Source organism: Fistularia commersonii, chromosome 5, assembly GCF_037954325.1.
Source record: "Fistularia commersonii isolate RoL2024-O1a breed Wild chromosome 5, RoL_Fcom_v1.0, whole genome shotgun sequence".
NCBI classification, from domain to species: domain Eukaryota; kingdom Metazoa; phylum Chordata; class Actinopteri; order Syngnathiformes; family Fistulariidae; genus Fistularia; species Fistularia commersonii.
The window spans coordinates 15,102,898-15,124,415 of record NC_141288.1 but is presented as its reverse complement, the minus strand read 5'-3'; the positions used below and the strand labels follow the sequence as shown (position 1 = coordinate 15,124,415).

The following is a 21,518-nucleotide window of genomic DNA, read 5'->3' as shown; positions in this document are numbered from 1 at the left end:
CCGGGTGACCAATCCGCGTAAATGCATTGTTATTCCAATGAGGTTGAGAGGAAACTCATGCGCAAAAATGGAAGGAGCGCGCATGGAGAGACGCACTCTCACACCTGCAACTGGACGCCCCCCCTCCGCCGCCAAGACATCTGCACTGATTCACTTCTGACCATCCATTCGTCCGCGAGGGTGCACATGCCGAGCGTGCGTGTGATTGCAAGTCGACAACTTTATCATTATGCACTTAATATACCGATTTTTATTGAATAGGGATTGAGCTCAATATCCAAAAGAAGTCATTTAGTCATCACGACATCATCGCCAGCAGTACAGTAAACTTTTATTCGTTGAAGAATGTGAAACATGTGGATCAATTGCAAATTGCAGATCAATAAATCAATATTTCTTATAATCTTTTTATTTATGAAGTGCTGCTGTTTTCCGAGCCCTTATATTACCCAAGTAATTTCACATATTTATTTTCCACAACAAAAATACACTTATAAAATTAAATTCAAACTATATTTTTTAATGTTGAAAATAAACTCAGTCTCCTCTGAAAATTTCATACAAAATGCTGAAGTTAAATATAAATATTTAGAATATGTATTTTACAGTCTTGCATTTTCTACTCTCACCAATATTGACTGTAGAAACCCCCGGAAGTGTATCTTGTGCAACAGCTCCCCGCTGTGGACAAACGGGGCCAAGTAAGATTTGTTAAATTGATTTGTAGTGAGAGCAGGGAACAGGTTCAGGAAAATCTAGAAAGGTGGAGGTATGCTCTGGAAAGAAGAGGAATGACGGTTTATCACAGCAGAACAGAATATATGTGTGTGAATGAGAGGAACCCGGGTGAAACGGTGAGGCTAAAGGGAGTGGAGATCAAGAAGTTGGAGGGTCCCAAGTACTTATGGTCAACAGTCCGGAGCTACGGAGAGTGCGGAAAAGAGGTAAAGAAACGGGTTCTAGCAGGTTGGAAGGGGTGGAGAAAAGTGTCAGGGGTACTTTGCTAGAGAAGACTATCAGCCAGAATGAAAGGAAAGGTGGAAAAGAAAGTGGTGAAAAAACAGGCCAAGAAACAGTTACAGTGGCGAAAAGACGCGAGGCAGAGCTGGAGATTGCAGAGATAAAGATGCTGAGGTTCTCTTTGGGAGTGACGGAGATGGATAGGATCAAGAGTGCCATATATTGCTCTTCCAATGATGCCAGACAATTTTGAGTTGAAAAAAAAAAACAGTTTGGAACTGATTTTAAAATACTTGTGATATTTCTTCATAATAGTGTCATTTTAAAGTAATAGGATAGAGGAGAAGGGATAGTGATAGGATACAATGCTGGAATTGGAGCTGCCAGGCAGGAGGTCTAGAGGAAGACCAAATAGATTTATGGACGTAGTGAGAGAGGATATGAAGGTAGCTGGTGTGAGAGAGGAAGATACAGAGAATAGGGTTAGATGGAGAAAGTTGACTCGCTGTGGCGACCCCTAACGGGAAAAGCCGAAAGAAGAAGAGTGTCATTTTCAAGTAAACAGAAATAAAATTTGAAGATAAATTTCACGGGTCACTCTTTGGTCGGGTCGGGAACCAATGGCTTCCGAGCACGTCTGGGTCATTGTAAAGGTGAAGAAATCAATTTTTTAAGATAGCTAACTAGTTTATCCTTGTAACAGACAAGATGGCGAAAAGAAAAAAAGACAATGATTACCGTGCATTCCAGAGTGCCTGGACAAAGGAATTTGCATTTGGATCTGCGGTATGTCTAATATGCGGTGATAAAATTGCATAGATGAAACGGTCAAATATAAAGCGACGCTTCGAACAAATCCATGCAGCATCAGATGCCGCACTAAAAGTAATACATATTTAATTTATTATACATTAAAAATACTATATGGCTCTCAATGAAATATATTTAGAAATATTTGGCTTTTATGGCTCTCCCAGTCAAAAAGGTTCCTGACTCCTGTGTTAGATGTCTTGGAGAGAAGGTCAGAGAAGCCAGACTGAGATGGTTGGGTCACTCACAGAGGAAGGATAGTGAATATATTGATTGGTAGACGGATACTGGAACTGGAGCTGCCAGGCAGGAGTTCTAGAGGAAGACCAAATAGATATATGGACGTAGTGAGAGAGGATATGAAGTTAGTCGGTGTGAGAGAGGAGGATACAGAGATTGGGCTAGATGGAGAAGGTAAAAGCCGAAAGGAAAAGAGAAGAAAGAGAGTAACCAACTTTTGGACAGTTTATGAGCCATCAAAAACAACTCATTGCTTATCAGCTGTTGAACGTGTATCTATCGAAGGTAAAAGGCACCTTTTTCCCAAATAACAAAATAATTAAATTTAGAATTAATATAAGGCCGTATGAAATACAAAATCGTATATAGGCATATACAATTTTGAGTAATTACAACTCAAAACGGTTTCAAGTGTACTCTTGCCTCAAAATTTCACAAAGTATCGCAAGTTGTAAATATTCATAAATTTATCAAGCAATTAACTCCTAGTTTAACCTTTTTTTTTTTTAAAAAAAAAGGACATTTACCAAGAACTTAAAAAAAATACAAAAAAGAGGGACATAACAATTCTAGTGTGATTTGTGAGACAGACAGCATGAACCATTAACAACAATACTAGACACAGCAGGACTGTGAATTTCCCAACAGTCCTGGAGTGACGTTTAAAAGAAGCTTCAGGTTGTCTGGATGGTTGTTATTGCAGTCAACAAAATAACAGACCAAAATGTCGAACACACCATGACATGAATCGACAAACACTGACGACTTTATGAAACCATGAGCCTGATATTTAAATAAAATGATTTTGTTGTATCACACGCATTGTGAATATAGTAATTTGTCACTGTATGAAGGTCATGTGAACTGGACCTTTAAAAAAGTCTTTATAGCAGCAAGGGCAAATTTTACCATTAAAGTTCCCTTTTGTTTCGTAATGATTAAATAACCTCACATTTTGACCGCTCATGAAACCAGACGCCTCAGATATGTCTCTCAGGAGAAACACTGGATGTTCACAGGTGTGCTCTGCCGAAGATACTAGACAGATCTTCTTAGCTGCCAGGTTTGGGCGTCTGCTTCTCCTTGTTCTGAGCGACTGATATCAGGCGCTCCCGTCCCTGCTGGAGTGTGTGCTCAGTGGGCCCCAGCTGGATGATCTTCCCGCTTCCCAGACACTCATCGCCCTTGTAGAGCACAGCAAACTGGGAGGAACGTAGAGCAGGACTTTTAAAATCAGCTTTTGTGCCACTTTGGTTTCTACACTGATGTTCTGAGAGAAAGGAGTGCTGGTTCATACCTGTCCGGGTGTCAAGGCCCTGACAGGCTTGGGGAGGGAGATCCACACTGAGCCGTCCATGTTCAAGGTTACAGTGCAGGGACCTGAAAACATCAGAATATTTCAACAGTTACCTTTTTCTTCAGTTCCAGAATGTATTTCCTTGTTGTTTTTTTTGTTTGGACAGAACTCACTGAGGGGCATTTGGTGTATGAAGCGGAAATGACACTCCATCATCTTGGTGTTGGCAAGTTCAGCGGGCGGGTCGACAGTTATCCAATGGAAGCGGTCTGTTCGAACCGTGTCACGGAAAAGAGCCGGGTGATTGGTGGTCGGAGCCTGAAACCAGGTAGGTAAAGAGTAGAAGAGAGTAAAAGAGACAGCGATTAGATGTTGTCGACACCTGAGGAAAGTCAAGAAAATAATTACCCTGATAGGGATGGAACAAACACCTTTTTTTTGGAAATTTCGTTACCATCTTAGCTCAGGAACGGGCATAGCCCATCACCTTTTTTGGGAGGGGATTTGACGGATGGAAAAAGTTTGAAGAGCAAAATGTCAGCTCATAGATTAACATTGGACGAGATCCTCACAATATGGTAGCCTGCTCTCAGAATAGGTGACACACACACCAGGAAACAATGCAGACCGGAAAGGACAGCGTTCTTCAAAGGATTTCTCACCACAAAGACATCTCCAGTAGCAACGTCTTTATCCACCACGAACCAAGCATCTCTCTGTCCTCCAATCCTCGCCCTCTGGCCGAGCGTCATGGTGAACCAGCCTGGACCGACACAACGCACATTATTATCTCTGGCTTCAAAAGAGTACAGAATAATGGATCCATAACCATACCTTTGTGTTTCCCCATTACAGTCCCGTCCTCTATAGAGACAAAGTTTCCTGGTTTGGGTTCCAAATACTGGAAATGAGAAAAAAACAGAAATATTAGTTTAAATTACTCTACAAAAACATGGACAAACCTCAAGATATGCTGGAAAAAAACCTTCCTTTCTCACCTCTAGAATAAAGTTTTCAAAGTTTCTCTCCCCGATGAAGCAGATGCCCATGCTCTGAAAGAACATGGAAACAGTCACTTGCACCCGCTGAGAACAACTTCTTTCAACAGGTTTGTTGTCTGTACAATGAACAGTGAATAAAATAGAAGTTGATAGTGGCCTTTCTTTAGTGTTTTGTTGTTTTTTTTTGAATCATTAAATAAGCAGACATGAGAGCAGCTTGAGCAGTAGTTTGGAGAAGCCTGGTTGGGTAATTTCTTGCTTAATTTGAAGTTGGTTAATTCTGGATTTAGGCAGTTTTGTCTTGATTTACTTCATTTTTTAGCTTATTTTTCCAGTAATTTTTTGATGATTATAAGACAATTATTCAAATGATTTCTTAAACATTACAGCTAATTTTTACATCATTTCTAACTCAAGTGATTTTTAGCTGAAGTAATTCATAAATTAATAATAGGGATTTTTTCATGTTTTTTTTAAATAAACCTAATGAATTTTTCTGAGTAAGTAAAACATTTTTTCAGACAGTAGAATGCCTATTTTGGACATGCCTCTTTCTTCTTCAACACATGGTGAAAACCTGCTTCGGCAGCGATCTTCTTCACATAATCCTTGGTGAGTCCTGCCAGTGGAAACAAAGTGTGCCGCAATGCATCCTGGGCGATCTGACTGAGGAAGAAAGTCTGGTCTTTCAAGAGGTCCGCTCCTTTGTACAGCCTCACCGCTGGAGAAATAGAGAGAAAAAAAGATATAATTTTCAAAGAAACCAATATTGGATTTTGACATGAAATAGGCAGCGCAATAAACTGGTTTAATTCTACTTTTCATTCATTTTTGTATTACATACTCAAAGGCATGATCAACCAAAACCTATTAATTAATTAGTCAGTAAAATCAGAAAATCACTTAAAACCCAACAGCAAAATAAAAGTTAAATCTTCTGAGAACCAGCATTCAAATTACCTAAAAATGAACATTAAAATTTGAAAAAAAAAAAGCTTATTTTAAGACGGTACTGAAGCACTGTGTAAACCAGAGAAAACTACCTGATAATCTCTCATAATAAAGAAATTTCAAAAACTCTGCAATGAAATGGCAACAAGTGTAGCAAGAAATTAGTCAACAGTTCCAAGAAAATCAATAATTACAAATATATTTTAAAGAATATTAATTTCAGCATGAGAGGAAACCCTTTTTCAAATTGATAAGTTATTGCATTTTTGGACAGAATCACTGAAGAATTTCTAATGTTTTGAGTTATGTGCTTACTGCATATCTTAATAGCCAGTAGTTCAGTATGAAGTGTAAAGTGAGAAGTGAGGCGTTATCAAGAGTCACAACACTGTGTTTATTGTAAATTGAAAGATAGTCACATACGATTTCTGATCTCAAAACGATCTCTGAAGAGTGTAGTGGGTGGAGACGAGTGTGTCTGCTGAAAAACTTCTTCATCTTCCTGGGATGTTCGTGCGTAGTGGCCAGTTGCTAGAGCATCGGCACCTGTAAAGAACAACAGTCTGACTGTACTCAAACATCTTATTGCAGGTTAAATTCAACGCATAAAACCAATTCAGTTCAACATTAAATTATCACTGCTTCACATTTCACTTTAGCTGAAGATGAAATACATAGATTCAGAAAAAGTATGGCATCAAACAGGTTATAACAACGTACCCAGAGTGGTGATAGCATACTTGTGGAAGTGTTTGAATTTAATGTGCTTGTTGCATAGAATATCAGGGTTTGGAGTCCTACCCTTCTCATATTCCTTCAGCAAATTACTGAAAACACAGAACAAACATAGTTATCATCTAATTGTGGCATTGTACTGTGGGTCATTTTTGCTGTGTAGAACTGAAAGGAAAAATGTCTTCGTTGCTGTTACATTTCCGTGTTCATTTCTTAACCCGTCACTCATTTGTCCAACATACTCACTTGGCTGTGACACAGCGAATAAATAGTCTGTTTGAAATTAGGCAAAGGTTTACCATTAGACTTGCAAGAAATTAACTATAAAGCAGCAAAAAATGTGATGTTAGCTGAAAGTCTGAAGGAAGTTATTGTAACAAAAACATGGATAGGAATTGAAAAATGGCTTTAAGCTACTGTAGAGTCAGTGCTCTCGCTGGAGCGGTTCGAAACTGAATGTGAAGTGGCCGGGATTAGGATCGCCACCTCCAAATCTGAGATCAAAATTCTCAGACGGAAATTGGTGCGGTGTGTAATCCGGGTCAGGGAGCAGGTCCTGCCTCAAATGGAGAAGTATCTCTGCATTTTGTTCACGATTAAAGGAAGAATGGAACAGGAGAGGGACAGTCAGATTGGTGCGGCGTCTGCAGTGATCCCAACTCTGCACCGGTATGCCTTGGTGAAGAAGGAGCTGAGCCAAAATGCGAAGCTCTCAATTTACTGGTCAATCTACATTCCTATCCACACCTATGGTCACGAGCAATGGGTCGTGACCATCGGTCAAGGATCCAAGTGGCTGAAATGAGCTTTCTCCACGGAGAGTCCAGGCTCTCCCTTAGAGATAGGGTGAGGAGTTATGCCATCCAGGAGTGCTCAGAGTGACGTCACTGCTCCTCCACGTGGAGAGGAGTCAGATGAGCTGGCTTGGGCACTTGGATAGGATGGCTCTAGGATGCCTCCCTGGTGAGTTTTTTTTGGGCATGGCCAACCGGAAGGAGGCCCCTGGGAAGACCCAGGACATGCTGGAGGGAATATGTTTCTAGGCGGGCCCGGGAACCCCTCGGGATCCCCCTGGAGGAGCTGGACCAAGTGGTCGGGGAGAGGGAATTTTCGGCCTCTCTGCTTTGGCTGCTGCCCCTGCAACCCGATCCCAAAGCAGTAGAAGATAAATGGATGGATGGATGGACGGATGGAGTCAGTGTATCTATTTTTGAGGGTATATGTACAAGTCATTTTAGTAAGCTGGATAGATGTTTTTTTTACCAACTTGCCTGAGCACTCAGAATAGATTATGAAATATTTTTCAATTGAATATTTCTCCAATAAAAAGCTGACACAAACAACAATGTACATCACGTTCGTAAAGACATAAAGCACAACACATCCACATTATAATATCAATGGCATTTTTTTTCTATGTGTGCAGCAAACATATTTGATTACCTGAAAACTTCATGCCAGTACTCTTTAACATAAGACACCTTGTGGAAAGGGATGTCCAATGCCTGGCACACCATATACGCATCCTCACAGTCCTTCTCGGAAGTGCACTCACCACTCTCATCCAGTGAGTCCCAGTTCTTCATGAAAACACCTGTTACATTATATCCTTTGAACAGAAGAAAATATATGTGGGTGGATGATAGATAGATAGATAGGTAGATAGGATAGGTAGATAGGATAGGTAGATAGGATAGATAGATAGATAGATAGATAGATAGATAGATAGATAGATAGATGAAAGAATAACACAGGTGCAGTTTGCATGGGCACAGTGAGTTTACGGTCCCCTAGTGAGAGGCATCACAAATGCATGCTCAGTGGTTAGCCTCACAGCATGAACGACCCTGAGTGCAGGACAAGGGGCAGAAGATGGATGGATGGATTTATCTAAAGGAGGCAGCAGATTTTCTTCAAATACTGTCTGGCTACTAACAAGAAAAGAGTTGCTGTCATTAGCTTTGGAAACTTTCTTCTGAGTTTAACCCATGTTTTTCAAGAGAGAACGATCCAAAAAGATGGAACGGTTGGGATTAAAAGAAAAATTACAAACTCAAGCCACATTTGATGACAGTTCAAATATGTTTAAATGCCAAAAAGAGTAGATTATCTCACCTCTCCTCCTCAGTAACAGCGCCGCCACGGAGCTATCAACACCTCCGGACATGGCGCACACTACGTGCCTTATAAAGCCCATTTTGTAAATGACTTTTTGTCCTTTATACGTTTATTTTCTCCGGCAACTAAATACATTTAGCCATTTGCTCTTCCATTTCCTTGGAAATTAGCCGCCATGTTTGTAGTCCGTCATGTAAAGTTGTCCGACTACAAACCGTGAATCAAACCGGAACCTTCGGCGTCGAGTTATCATAACACCGCAAACACGGGGCTCTAACTTGCAAAACGAGAATAATAATCGGAGGGTTCTAACCAACAACTAGGTCGGTAAATCACCTTGATGAAACACTTAACATATTTTTCTCGTTAATTTTATCCTCCGTAAGGTTAGCTACGATATTTAATGATCATGCAATGGAGCTTGTGGTGCCTCCTCACATGTTCAGCAGGTCGAATGGAAAGCAGGATATATTTTCAAATCATGTTTTGTTTATCGGTTCTTCTATTTGAAACGGGTTTTGGTGCATTTTTTACGTGTTCTTTGTCTCTTCGTGAGTTGTATTTGCAGAGAAATCAGAATCGTGGCAGTGGTGGATGAAGTACCTAAAGTCACTTTTTGATTACATCGAAGTCCTTAATTGAAAATGTTACAAAACTAAAAGTCGACAATGGGCAAAATGCATCTATTGTATCAGCAGCTGCTACTCAAAGGGTACTATATATGTATATAAGAATCAATATAAAAATCAATACAAAAAAGAAAAATACCAAAGTAAATATATTGTTCTGTTATTTCATTGTATTATCATTGGATTGGGGTTTTGCACATTAAGAATCATTGCACATCAAAAGTTATTAAAGAATGCACAATATGATAAAAATATTGTAGTGCATAATGTCCTATTATCACAGTATATTAGTGTATACCTGTATACTGATACATGAGACAGAGTAGCAGTTATTCTTTTAAATGCTTGCAGATTATATTATACCAATATCTGACCAACACTTCAATTGTTATACTGGATAATAAGTGTTTCATTTCTCATTTTAATAATTCTTAATAATACTTAATAATAATATTCTTTAATAATTCTTTTAATAATTCTTTAAAAGTGCCTCAGAGGCACTCTGTAGTTATTAATAACAGTAATAACAGAATAAGGCCACATGTGTCCATGATGGACAGATGGACAAGGTGTCTGCGGACAGTGTGACCCTGGACCTGCTGATAGAAGCCAGGGAGCGGGTGAGGAGCAGCCCCCTGGGTGTCATCAACACTGCCATGATCTCCTGGTGTCAGACCACTCTGCCTCTGAGCCAGGCCTGCAGCATCCACATCAAACTGGAGAACATGCAGAGAACTGGTGAGAAGGAACCAACTGATTCAGCCTCAAAGTCCACTAACATTCACTGAACTGAGACTGTTTGTTATGATTGACAGGGTCATTTAAAATCAGAGGAGTGGCCAATCAGTTTGCCCAGAGGCCAAAGGGTGGCCCTTTTGTCACCATGTCTGCTGGGAACTATGGGAAGTCTTTTGCTTATGCATCAAAATACTATGGATCCAAGGGCAAAGTGGTTATGCCAGAAACTGCACCAGTGTCTAGATCCATCCTGATAAAGGTCAGAGATCAACTGCTGGCAGGCAGCAAATAAAAAAAAATAATAAAAAAAAAAAAAAAAAAAAAGACAGGCCCTGTAGTGGACAAAAGTCTGAAATTCATTCTCCTTTTCCACAAAACAACAGATATTCCTGCAACAATAAGATAAGACAATACTCGATTGACCCCCTTGGGGAAATTCAAGTGCCACAGTAGCACAGGGCAGAATAGGATGGAGACAACAACAAAGGATACAAATAGATAAAGGACCAGTACACGAGAACATAATTTATTTATTCATTTTTAATAAATTATTATTGATTTTCTGTACACAAAAACCACAGTCTCCCCAATCTGACCAACATAATGTCTGATAATTTTAAAGTCAGCTTTCCTTATTTATTTTTAATCTATTTAGGATACATATTGCTTATTACTTTCTGGTCATTCATTAACAATTGGCTTTGTCTTTTTTTCTTTAAAACATTTTTGAGGGTTAAATGGTCAGATATTTTTGGCCAATTAGTATTCAAAATATTGTTGATCCTCGGGTAATTAATTTCCAATTTTTAGTATACATGTTTAAAAATCTTTTGTTCACATTAACTTTTACTGATTGTTTTAGGATTTTTTTGGTATATTGTAGATAATTCCTTTGGAATTTTCTGGGCAATTTTAAATAAGACTTCATGAATTTGCCCATTTATTTAAGGAAACATGTTGTATATTTCTAAAATAGTATTTTGCTAATCTTTAGTTAATTCATCTAATTTATATGTGAACTGTTTGAAATGTCTTGCAGATAGTGATATGATTGTGTTTTTCCTAATGTTTATTGGATTTTTTTGAGTTTTAAGTTTAATAAGTCAAGAAAGAAATATGTACAATGAAATAGCTAAATTATTAAAGACTTAAAAAAAAGGAATGATAGAATATTGTGAGTGAAAGGCTGAAACAACTGTTTAAAATCACTTGAATTCTCAGAATTTCGGGGTGGAAGTTGAGCGAGTTCCTACTTCCTGCCTTATGGATGTTGTGAACCGCTGTGTTGAGGTGGACAACATGACCTTCCTGCACTCCTACGACGACCTGGATCTGATTGCAGGCCATGCCAGGTACTCTAGCCTGATTCTGTACAAACCCTCAGGTCATAACACCCAAAATAAATCATCCAGAGACACAAGACCACCACAAGAATAAGGTAATGTTAAACAAAATGGGTATTTAATTGCTCGGATGCTCAAATATTTTGCAATTATTTTGTAATTGATTTATTTCTGATAAAAAAATGTTTTGCTTGTTTTTCTACATTCTTAATCGTGACATCTTGTTAGAGATGATTTCTTGTTTTGACAGTCTCTTGCAATTTCAAGATAATTTCCCTATTGATTTGAATGAAACATTGGCCCATTTCAAGGTGGTTTCCTTCTTTTTTCTTGTTCTTTTCTTTTGTTTCACTATTTCATACACTTCATGTGACTTCTATCATCAGATTGTCTTTGATTTTTTAGGACACTATTTTGTTGTTCACTTGTGACATTTTCCAATAATTGATGGCGCTATAATGCATGTCTGTTTGTGTGTGCAGTCTGGGGCTGGAGGTACTGGAGGTGGTGCCTGAACCTGATGTGGTGGTGGTCTGCTGTGGTGGAGGAGGGCTGCTGGCTGGAGTAGCGGCCGCTATCAAACTGTCAGGCTGCAAGAAAACCAGAATCTACGGTGTAGAGCCAGATGGAGGTAATACTCCTGACAGATAATGATAGTGGGAAACACTGCAACAGAGATTTGTGTTGGTGTTTCCACACAGCCTGCACAATGTATAAGAGCTTCGTAGAGAAGAAGCCAGTGGGCATGAACACTCACAGCATCGCTTCAGGACTGGCCCCGCCTTTTGCAGGTACGAGGAGTTGACTGTCTTAAGTCATGTGTCACTGCAATTCTAACTTGCCTACATACTGCCTATTTTATTAGTGAAGGATGTAGCATGTTGCTTTTGGGATGAATGATGCAAAGAGTAGCTGTCAAGTAGGGATGAACATCATATCAAAACATCTTAAATATTATCAAGCAATATTGGGCCAATAAAAAACTGAAACAAACTTGGCAAATACTTACGAAAATTCACTCAGATATTTCCAAATCTAGTGAAAGCATCATGAACATATTGGTAATAAGCTGCCATTAAGAAACTACATTACTTAAAATAGATCTTGTGAAAATCTACTAGCAATCGTGAAAAAAATAAGCAACTCACTAAAAATAAATCCAGCAAGGCTCCAAATTGAGAGACCCCTCCCACCAAAGAAGAATTTTGTTGTCATAATTACCATTGAAAGCCATTCAGCAGCTTTAGATGATGAACATTCTGTGATAATGTGGACTGTTCTCTCAGGTTCGCTGCCCTATAATCTTTGCCAACGTTACGTGGCAGAGATCGTTCTGGTAAGTGATGAGGAGATCAAGACGGCGGTGTCCATGCTGTATTCCTCGGGGCTAGTTGTGGAGCCATCAGGATCTGCAGCCTTCGCCGCCATTGTCAACAACAAGATCCCCGAGCTGGAGGGGAAGAGCGTTGTGTGCATCCTCAGCGGTGGAAACATTGGCAAAGATGAGCTCGCTCAATTTCCTGACTGAATGTGACAGAATCCAGACAAATCTTGGCTCTTTGGGTGGACATTTAGATTCAGTATATGGACATAACTGATTTTAAGATGAAATATTGACCTGCCGTCATTATTCATGATCAAATCCTTTCCACAGTCTCAAGCAAAGGAATATACATTTCCATTGAAATTTTTACTGTCCCAGTAGAATATTACAATTGACCCTAAGTTTATCGTATACTGTCTGAGTTGTCAGTGAAGTTGGTACCACGAGGAACTATACTGCTCAAAAAAATAAAGGGAACACTTGAACAACACAATGTAACTCCAAGTCAATCACACTTCTGTGAAATCATAGTGTCCACTCAGGAAGCAACAGATTCATTTTGACTTGTTTTAAGGACATTACATCAAAGTTGGATCAGCCTGGAGTGTGTTTTTACACTTTAATTTTGAGTGTGATTCCGAATCCAGACCTCCATGGGTTAATACGTTTGATTTCCATTGACCATTTTTGTGTGATTTTGTTGTCAGCACATTCAACTGTGTAAAGAGCAAAGTATTTCATAAGAATATTTCATTCATTTAGATCTCGGATGTGTTTTTTAAGTGTTCCCTTTATTTTTTTGAACAGTGTAGAAACAGCAGATTAAGTTTCTGTGCTTCTGCCCACCACATGCATTTCACATTTATGTCTGTCCAGACATTTGAAATGTAATAATGACCTGAGAAAGGTTTATGCACAACATTATGATGCCACAGTGACTTTAACACCTGGCACTGTGGGTATAAAATGTTCTCATTGTGGGACAGTCAACCTGGAACACAATTTCTGTGACCGTGGCAAAGATAAATGTCAACAATGTCACTTTTTAGTCAAATTAAACATTTTGACACAAAGTTTATCATAAATAATGTCTGTGTTAGTGTGAAGTCATACTTTATGAATATATTTGTCAGCCGCTATGCTTCAAGCTTACATCTTTTGAAGTTGACATTTGACTAAACAATGCAGGCAAATGCTATGCGAACATTGCTGTTTTATCCTCCAAGGATACAACTTTTGTGTAACTGATTTCATTATGCAGGCGTGAGCCCCCCGCTTAAAAATGTACAACCCTTCCAAACTTAGCTCGCTGTCAATCATTAGAGATAAAAAAGAACCATAAACAAAGACTTCAAAAGGAAAGACAAATAGGAAAAGACACTGTGGGAATTTAGGATGTGCTGAACAATAGGAAAAAAAACTGCAAACTCCCCTGGAACTCCTGAACTTTTTCAGCATCTGTCATCGGATGACCTGGATAAACTAATGTAACCAGAGGAACTGACAGCAAATCATTTCAAAAGTTGTGTCTGTAGCTGACAGTGCTTTCAGTTCAAGTGGAGTGCAGGCGGAAAAAACAAAGAATTAAATATAGCGACTCTTATTTACGAAAATAACATTTTTAATTTAAAAATGTATTTAGAGGTAGCTACATGACATCCTTGGTGGCCATTCTGCCCACAACTGCATCCAGCAGAGTTCCACACTTCTCCTCTGGAGGGGTGACTTTATACAGCTACAAAAAAAGACAGGGAGATGTCAGAGAATAGTTAGTATTAAGGATCTTAGATATGGAAAAGTGTACCAAAAATGAATTGTCTACGCAGCCCCACACTAACAGAAGGTTGGATGAAATAAAAGAAGATGCAGAATTATTCAACAAATATATAACAAAAAAAAGGTACAAAACGGATTTTTTTTCTTGTTTTATTCCCTTTTGAATCTGTCACTATTCAGTAGTTCTGCAAAATTTGAAAAGCTGTTTGAACCGTTTTTGAGCTTTTAAAGCAACCTTAAGATATTTCTCTTGGTATTTGGTTCAATAGAGTAGATGATAACAAAATCTTTACTCTTTTGTGACTCATTCTTTTGCCCATAAATTTACCAACATGTCAAGACTAATTGTGTCATTGTACAATGCCTCTGGTAACCTGAAGTGAACTTGTACACACGTGCACAAACACACACACATAATAGACAACCTTTAAGATCTTTGCAGTGTCTGACAGCGAGGAAATCGCTTCTACTGGAACCTGCTGCCCATCCACCTGTTCTTTGACGTCTGACAGCAGCTGCAACTCATCGCTCTCATGAACCAGGACCACCAGGACAGAGTCGTCTCTATCTGAGATCCCGAACCGTTTGAAGGCCTCGGAGATCTGGATTATAAGAGTCAGTTTCATTTAAATCGGTTGGATTTATGTCTTAAAATGCACACAACTTCTCTGACCAATTACACCAGTGTTAATGATACGACGTATCAGACTTACAACAGTGAAAAGGCATGAGTAAAAGAACAGCTTGATGTGCCTGTTCTAAGTAACTTATTTTAAAAAGGCGACTCAGCAATCCAAATTTCAGGCCAGTGTAACCCTGTAAATGTATGATCTATGAAATGTGAATCACTAAGAAATATGATACAATTATATTTTTCACGTAAATGTTTGGTCATTGTAAGGTTTGGTTTTTATTTAGTTTTTGATGTTTATTTTTCCTGAATTTAATGAACAACTTTTTTGAAAACCAGCATGATGTTATCTAATCAAATAATGCCTAGTCTTTATCCCAGTTAAGCTCAATGCTTCACTGAAATACACGTTGGGAGGTAAGTTTGCTTACATTATTTGTAGGAGACAGGTTGAAGATTATTTCTGAGTTTAGACTTCTCGTCTTCATTTTGCCAATTTTCTGAAGGTGGACAGCCTTATTCGCAGCTACCAACGCTTGGAAAGGGCTGACCAGCTGAAAATGAGAACGACAGTCTCAGTTGTAAACACATTATAATCGTAGATAAACCGTGTGTATTATTGACGACTAGCTAACAATGTTGCTAACACAGCAGACAAACTCACCATCGTTGGGTTTATCAAAGCAGCATTTATTTTCCCATCTACGGCACTTTGTCTCAACTCGGCGGCATTTTTGACCTCTCTGAATAGTATCAATGTCACGCTGCAGCCGGGGAAAAGTTCCAGCTCATGTGTCTTGTGCATTTTGATTTTAAATGTTAGAAAACAACAAGTAATCGTCATGCAACACAACCAATCGCCACATGGAGGATCATATATACAGTGACACCGCTAGCTGCTTCCACTAAATAGGTGAGGAAAAATGTCCTGAGATAAACTCAGGATTTGTAAAAAAAAAAAAATTAAACGGCTATGTGTTCTGAAGTATTAAACGTAAATACCATTACGGCCGCAAGTATTGATGGGAATGTGTTATCTAGGAACCAAGGAATCTAAGAACCATAGCTATTGTCACAGTTTCTACCCGGAGCGCATTTCGGGAGGGAACATTCCAGCTGTCAAACATCACAACTCTCCCGTTTCTGATCGGACTACAGTTCAAATGTCGTCCCTTTGTGTGAATGTGTTAGAGCGGTTTGAACACTAGAATCCCGCCGTTATGCGGTTTAAAAACAAATGTAACCGCTAGCTTCGAGGCACTTTGGGGTTGGGGGATTTTTCGTTCGGTCTCGTCATCAAATATGGAGAAATTCGAGAGCTACATCTTCACCGCGCTTTGCAGCACCAACTTTTTGGTATCCTGCCTGCTCTTCTCCAGAGTGACTCGGGAGCAGCGGGAACCTTACATGGACGAGATTTTCCACGTCCCGCAGGCTCGGAAATACTGCCATGGAAAATTCGGAGAGGTAAAGAGTCCGCGGACGTCGAAACTCAGCGTTGTCCCGTCGATGAGGGGATTAGCTGCCGGAGCTTTTGTGCCTGCAGCCTGTGGAGGTTTTTAATCTCTCTATCAGACATTTAGATGAGCCTCGATGCGATGCGAATGAATTGGTGCTTTTAATGCAGTCAGGCTCCAGGCAGACGTCAAATTGTAGAGAAGTGGAGCTGAAAGGATCAAATCCGGGGTTTAATGTATTAAATATTTCTCCCCTCATGTCTTCTACGGTGTATGACCAGCCACAGCATAATAATGGATACAATGATCACAGCTCAGTGTGATGCATTACAGTTTTTGTACCGCTGTACTGAGTAAACTTTCTCCATCTAACCCTATTCTCTGTATCCTCCTCTCACACCAACTACCTTCATATCATATCTTTACTAAAGCCTGTATTTTCACTTTTGAAAATGAAAGAATGAGGCTCTGTGGTTGAATTAACCCTTTTCTAACACAGTCTCCATCTTTCCACAGTGGGACCCCATGATCACCACTCCACCAGGGCTTTACCTCATATCCGTGGGAGTCATCAAGCCCATAGTGTGGCTCGCTGACCTGACAGGCGAGGTGGTGTGCTCCACAGCCATGCTACGCTTTGTCAACTTGCTCTTCAACTGTGGCAATCTTTACCTGCTCTATCTGCTCATCTGTAAACTCCACATCAGAGAGAAGGTAGGGATCAGTGTCAGAGAAGATCATGTCCACCCGCTGAGAGGAGACCATCTAATGTTGCCTCTTTTCTGCTCCTCCAGACACGAACCACGTCACGCCGAGTCCTGTCAGCGCTCTCTCTATCTACCTTTCCTGTACTCTACTTCTTCAACTTCCTCTATTACACTGATGCAGGATCTACATTCTTCATCCTCTTCACTTACCTCATGACACTGTATGGCTGCCACAAAGCCTCGGCTCTTCTCGGCATCTGCTCGATCTTCTTCCGCCAGACCAACATCATCTGGGTGGCATTCTGCGCGGGTACTCTGGTGGCGGCCAAAATGGACGAAGCCTGGAGGTTGGAGCAAGCTAAAAAGACAGATGAAAAGTCTTCCACATCACAGGTGCCTCTGTCGCTGAGCGGAGCAAAGAAAATACTGGTCTTCACCTTGGGGTTCTTTTCCTCAATCGGCCGGGTGAAGGCGGTGCTGCTGGTGTCCTGGCCTTATGCAGCAGTCGCGGTGGGTTTTCTAGCATTTGTTGTGCTTAATGATGGGATCGTGGTGGGTGACAGGATGAGCCACGAAGCCTGCTTCAATTTCCCTCAACTCTTTTATTTCTTCTCCTTCTCCCTCTTCTTTTCTCTCCCTGTCTCACTGTGTTATCACCGTGTGATTCGCTTCTTGCAAGCTTTGAAAAAACAGCCGTTGTTCTTCATCTTCATCACTGCCGTCTGTTTGCTGCTCGTGTGGAAATTCACATTTGTCCACAAATACCTCCTGGCAGACAACCGTCATTTTCCCTTCTACGTGTGGAAGAGGCTCTTCCAGAGGCATGAGGCGGTGCGCTTCCTTCTCGTCCCTGCGTACGTGTTCGCCGGTTGGAACTTTCTGGACTCGTTCAAGTCGCGCTCACTCTTCTGGAGCTTGGCGTTCCTGGTGTGCCTCTTTGCTGCCACCGTCCCACAGAAGCTTCTAGAGTTCCGGTACTTTATCGTTCCATACCTGATGTTTCGGCTGCACATGCCCCTCCCCTCCCTGCCCAGACTCATCGAGGAGTTCCTGCTGTACACTGCAGTGAACGCTGCCACCATTTACATCTTCATTACCAAGACCTTCCACTGGCCAGACAGCTCGGCCACTCAGAGGTTCATGTGGTGAGCAGTTGAGGAAAGGATTGACTCTTTATGACAGGAATCCCACTGATGATACTTTGTATTTTGTCAGGACAGTATACTGATATTTCAAATGTAACATTGTGTTTTGATTTTTTTTTTTCTCCTCCCTGGTAGTAGAAACTGAAACAATATTACTGTGTCCATGTAACACTGATCATGCTCTTGATAAAACCCTTTTTTGAGAAATTCAAGTTCAACAACTGTTTTTGCTCATAACTGCTATTTATGTTTTAGCAGTTTTCACCAAACTTTCACTTAAAATTGCATTGAAATGTAAGCGGTCAGTTCACGTAAATAGAATTTGACAATCAACAGAAAGATATGTGGAAATAAAACACCCTGCATTTCTCCAAAAGTGACTTTGCAGTTACAAGAAAAAAACAGGAAAACAATAATCTTATTATAAGTATCAGACTTTTGAAGGGATATCTAATCTTGTATCTGATTATGTCTGAAATGGTTTAGACTACATCTTTGTTAGTTTATTATGTTACCCTACACATTTTTTGTGTATCCAAGGAAATGACAAAGCTATGTCAATTTTGAATTAAGAGCTCTGATGACACTGAAAAAATTATGAGTAACCAAAGCACATATTTTGGAATTGGTTTGTATCACATTATTACATTATCTGCTTAGATATGGAAAAGCCAGATCGTACATTAAACCACCAAGGACCATAGTCGTTGTCCTGAGTGATGATGAGAGATCAATCTATCGATCGAAACATTGCATTTTCCATGATCGTTTAGCGAAATCTACACTACCATGTCCTTTCGAGCTCTGATTTACAAAACTCAAGCATCATAATTCTCTAATTAAAGAGTGTACATACAATATTACACATACATATCTGCAAGCCCAAATATAAATCATTTGTTTAAGACTACATGAAATATCAATGGTGTGAATTCTAAGTATCTACTGTGACAACTTACTGTGTTTTAAAGTTTTTCACAAACCTTGAAAATTTTAAAGCTGATTTTAAATTTTTCAGGCTTTACCATCTTGAAAAACTTTTTTACACAGAGGAATGATCAAATTCTGCAATTTCTTATGGACATGTTTTGTAAGATAAAATGTAAATATGACTTTGTGTTTGGATGACGTGCTGTAAACAAAAGTGGGGAAAAAAGACCAAATATGAAATAATCATGTTCGGAACAGTTTTGTGATTGTTTACAATGGATATAGCTGTTCCTTGGATAAAGCCATACGGATCCACTGGTTGTGAAATGCAAAACATGTTTGTTTAGTACTTTAATCATTGTCATTTTTTTTGTTTTTTTTCCTAATTTTATTTCCATGAAATTACATGTTTTCAAGGGTCTACATAGTCACTGTCTCCAATTGTGCAAAATCTTGTTCCTGCATGGATTAAAACTGCCATTTCTTGCCTAACATGTCAAGCATTTCAGAAAACATTGAGACTGTTATGAATGAGATTTGTAGATGATATCCAAATAACAGCGTGGTGCTTTTGACCTATTTTGCTCTCTATGTTGAAATAAGTCCATGAAATTCTGTCTTTATGTGACTTTCAAACTGTATTGTTTGTTTTACACCTCAAAAAACTGCTTGTATTGGAGCCTCCTTTTTTTTGTCTGGTCTCTTGGTGTCTGTCTTTTTGCTGTTCATCCAGTTAACGTAACTTTGATACAGTCTTGTGGTGAATAAAATGTCTCATGCCGCATTCAATATCCTGTCTGAAATTAATTCATTTGGCAAATAAGTTGTAATAAGTAACACTAATCTGCAAATGATGTGATTCTTGTGACTCAAAAGACTAAAAGTACTGTATGATTCTACCGGCCCTTTTTGTAGCTGCCACTAGGGGGCGATATAAGAGTGGAATATAAATACAGTAACTGGAACCAGAGTTAAACATTCCATGCACATGAATTGCATTGAAGGCAGGAAAAAGGAGAGAAAAAAACCCTGAGAGTCAGCTTTGGTTCTCACTTCAAATCATCTACACTCTTACTGACAAGGAGAAAAAAAAAAGCAAGTGGAGCAGCGGCTGCTTCCCATCGAAACCGTGTAAAATCTAGATTCCAGTTACACGGAGCATCGTAGAGCCGGTTCACAAGAGACTAATAACCTCTAAATGAGATGATTACAAAAATGTAGATTGGAGTGCTCGGGTACCTCGAGCTGGTTTAGAAAAAGTGCTTTTTTCAATTTTGATCAGGATGGGAAGATGACTTTTTCAAGCTGTTTTTTTTTTTTTTTATGTCATTTTTTTTTCTAAAAAATGTCAGCCTCTGTGTTCATCTGCTCTGAGTGTCTTTTTGATTTTTATGTTAGGAAATGATGAAAGGACAGATTCTGACATTTTGGGAAGAAAAAAAACTTCTATCATGCCCTGATTGCTTTTATTTTTTGGGAGATTTGATGTTAATCTGTTACTCTGTGACTGGTTGTTGAGGGAAACCAAAGCTGAAATAAATCAGTCATTCCCCCGGTATGAAACATGGCTCAATGATCTAGATCATCCGGCAGGAAAACACATAATAGGAGATCTTAAAAGTACAAAACTTTAAAAGGAGGAGAAATCTAATGCAAGACGAGTATAGAAATCAAGAGTTTAAACTCAACTCCAGAAGCACGTAGCTTTAGCGGTAAGCAAAATGGTCTGAAATGTTTTTAGCAGTATGTCCTAAGAACGCCAGTAACAAAATTAACAGACCGACTCCTGAACCACATGAGCCGTGTTATCTCCGGCTGCACACACCAGAAAATCCGCCTTTAACATCATGTCTGTTGGATTGGGTTAAACTCAACTGATGAGTTATTATTGAGGGAAAGTGCCGAAGGGTTGCGACTTGGTTGGTCAGTCAGTGCGTGTTGGTTTGCACCATCTGCTGCGGCTGATTAAACAGATCCTTGAACAACAAGGTGTGTCGCATGTGCTGCAGTGATAGCCTGTTAACGGGTCTGGCATGGCGGGTTTAACCCGTCGGTATCCGTGTTTCCAGTTTTCCTCCCATCTGGTCTCTCTTTGCTCCTCGCTTGCCAGTCTCCCTGCTAAAATGGCGTGTTTCCTGCTGGTGTGATCGTCAGCTCGGGTCTCCCCGCATTTGAGAGTCGATGTTAATTGCTCTGAGGTCTCACTTGCAAATGTCCTTATTCATATGTATGATTTCCTACAACCAGGACGAGTTACTGTTTAGAAGAGGTTGATGGCAAGATGGCAAAACTAACATAATATGAGTTTTTAAAGCCCTCGTATTTCCGTCCAGGCCTCTTGTCGTCTAAGCAGATCTTCCTTCTCTGCCTTCAGCGCTGCAGCTTTTTCCTGCAGCGCTTTAACTTTTTGAATTTTTTTCTTCTGCTTCCTCAGCTCAGTGTGAAGAAAGTCGTTTTTGCGACTGGCGATGTCTTTAAGGAGCTTCTCCAACTTGTAAACCGGGACACAGACTTTGAGACCTTGGAGCCTGCTGTGCATCTCCCGAATCTGGTGAAGCACAGACAGATTGTCTCGTTTCAGAAACTCCTTTTGTGTTTCCAGCTCTTGAATCCTCCTGGTCAAGGCTTCTTCTTTGGTTAGTCGCACCGTCAGCTGCCTGAGCCTATTTTGCAGGGCCTTGTTTCGATTGCTTATCATATCTCTCTCGTTCCTCAGAGTCTGGTAA

The 21,518-nt window shown here is 39.8% G+C and overlaps 4 protein-coding genes across 4 annotated transcripts; 2 read left to right on the top strand and 2 right to left on the bottom strand.

The window, feature by feature from the left end:
* Window positions 1-297: 297 nt before the first annotated feature.
* trmu (tRNA 5-methylaminomethyl-2-thiouridylate methyltransferase) lies at window positions 298-8,294 on the bottom strand. The gene is made up of 11 exons (XM_086146161.1): window positions 8,110-8,294; window positions 7,438-7,603; window positions 5,980-6,086; window positions 5,683-5,805; window positions 4,857-5,029; window positions 4,306-4,359; window positions 4,142-4,208; window positions 3,970-4,070; window positions 3,481-3,625; window positions 3,308-3,390; window positions 298-3,212 (listed from the first exon to the last, which is right to left on the bottom strand). The coding sequence occupies exons 1-11, from the start codon at window positions 8,189-8,191 to the stop codon at window positions 3,063-3,065; spliced, it is 1,251 nt and encodes a 416-aa protein (XP_086002287.1). The 5' UTR covers window positions 8,192-8,294; the 3' UTR covers window positions 298-3,062.
* Window positions 8,295-8,345: 51 nt separating this feature from the next.
* Window positions 8,346-13,088, top strand: LOC147234183 (uncharacterized). The gene is made up of 7 exons (XM_086146158.1): window positions 8,346-8,435; window positions 9,302-9,479; window positions 9,557-9,738; window positions 10,701-10,831; window positions 11,305-11,453; window positions 11,524-11,613; window positions 12,109-13,088. The coding sequence occupies exons 2-7, from the start codon at window positions 9,302-9,304 to the stop codon at window positions 12,348-12,350; spliced, it is 972 nt and encodes a 323-aa protein (XP_086002284.1). The 5' UTR covers window positions 8,346-8,435; the 3' UTR covers window positions 12,351-13,088.
* Window positions 13,089-13,661: 573 nt separating this feature from the next.
* Window positions 13,662-15,411, bottom strand: tprkb (Tp53rk binding protein). The gene is made up of 4 exons (XM_086146159.1): window positions 15,218-15,411; window positions 14,985-15,107; window positions 14,348-14,524; window positions 13,662-13,881 (listed from the first exon to the last, which is right to left on the bottom strand). The coding sequence occupies exons 1-4, from the start codon at window positions 15,395-15,397 to the stop codon at window positions 13,795-13,797; spliced, it is 567 nt and encodes a 188-aa protein (XP_086002285.1). The 5' UTR covers window positions 15,398-15,411; the 3' UTR covers window positions 13,662-13,794.
* Window positions 15,412-15,654: 243 nt separating this feature from the next.
* alg10 (ALG10 alpha-1,2-mannosyltransferase) lies at window positions 15,655-19,576 on the top strand. The gene is made up of 3 exons (XM_086146157.1): window positions 15,655-16,020; window positions 16,527-16,724; window positions 16,805-19,576. The coding sequence occupies exons 1-3, from the start codon at window positions 15,856-15,858 to the stop codon at window positions 17,864-17,866; spliced, it is 1,425 nt and encodes a 474-aa protein (XP_086002283.1). The 5' UTR covers window positions 15,655-15,855; the 3' UTR covers window positions 17,867-19,576.
* Window positions 19,577-21,518: the final 1,942 nt, after the last annotated feature.

Excerpts from the sequence above, each read along its gene's own strand:
- LOC147234183 (XM_086146158.1), top strand. The coding sequence starts at position 9,302 with ATGGACAAGGTGTCTGCGGACAGTGTGACCCTGGACCTGCTGATAGAA. Across the intron at positions 10,832-11,304 it reads CTGATTGCAGGCCATGCCAG|TCTGGGGCTGGAGGTACTGG; the intron begins GTACTCTAGCCT and ends TTGTGTGTGCAG. Across the intron at positions 11,454-11,523 it reads CGGTGTAGAGCCAGATGGAG|CCTGCACAATGTATAAGAGC; the intron begins GTAATACTCCTG and ends GTTTCCACACAG.
- alg10 (XM_086146157.1), top strand. The coding sequence starts at position 15,856 with ATGGAGAAATTCGAGAGCTACATCTTCACCGCGCTTTGCAGCACCAAC. Across the intron at positions 16,021-16,526 it reads GCCATGGAAAATTCGGAGAG|TGGGACCCCATGATCACCAC; the intron begins GTAAAGAGTCCG and ends ATCTTTCCACAG. Across the intron at positions 16,725-16,804 it reads AACTCCACATCAGAGAGAAG|ACACGAACCACGTCACGCCG; the intron begins GTAGGGATCAGT and ends CTGCTCCTCCAG.
- tprkb (XM_086146159.1), bottom strand. The coding sequence starts at position 15,397 with ATGACGATTACTTGTTGTTTTCTAACATTTAAAATCAAAATGCACAAG. Across the intron at positions 15,108-15,217 it reads CTTTGATAAACCCAACGATG|CTGGTCAGCCCTTTCCAAGC; the intron begins GTGAGTTTGTCT and ends TCTCATTTTCAG. Across the intron at positions 13,882-14,347 it reads ACACTGCAAAGATCTTAAAG|CTGTATAAAGTCACCCCTCC; the intron begins GTTGTCTATTAT and ends CTTTTTTTGTAG.
- trmu (XM_086146161.1), bottom strand. The coding sequence starts at position 8,191 with ATGGGCTTTATAAGGCACGTAGTGTGCGCCATGTCCGGAGGTGTTGAT. Across the intron at positions 5,030-5,682 it reads TCGTTTTGAGATCAGAAATC|CGGTGAGGCTGTACAAAGGA; the intron begins GTATGTGACTAT and ends CTATTTCTCCAG. Across the intron at positions 4,209-4,305 it reads TTGAAAACTTTATTCTAGAG|TATTTGGAACCCAAACCAGG; the intron begins GTGAGAAAGGAA and ends TCTCATTTCCAG.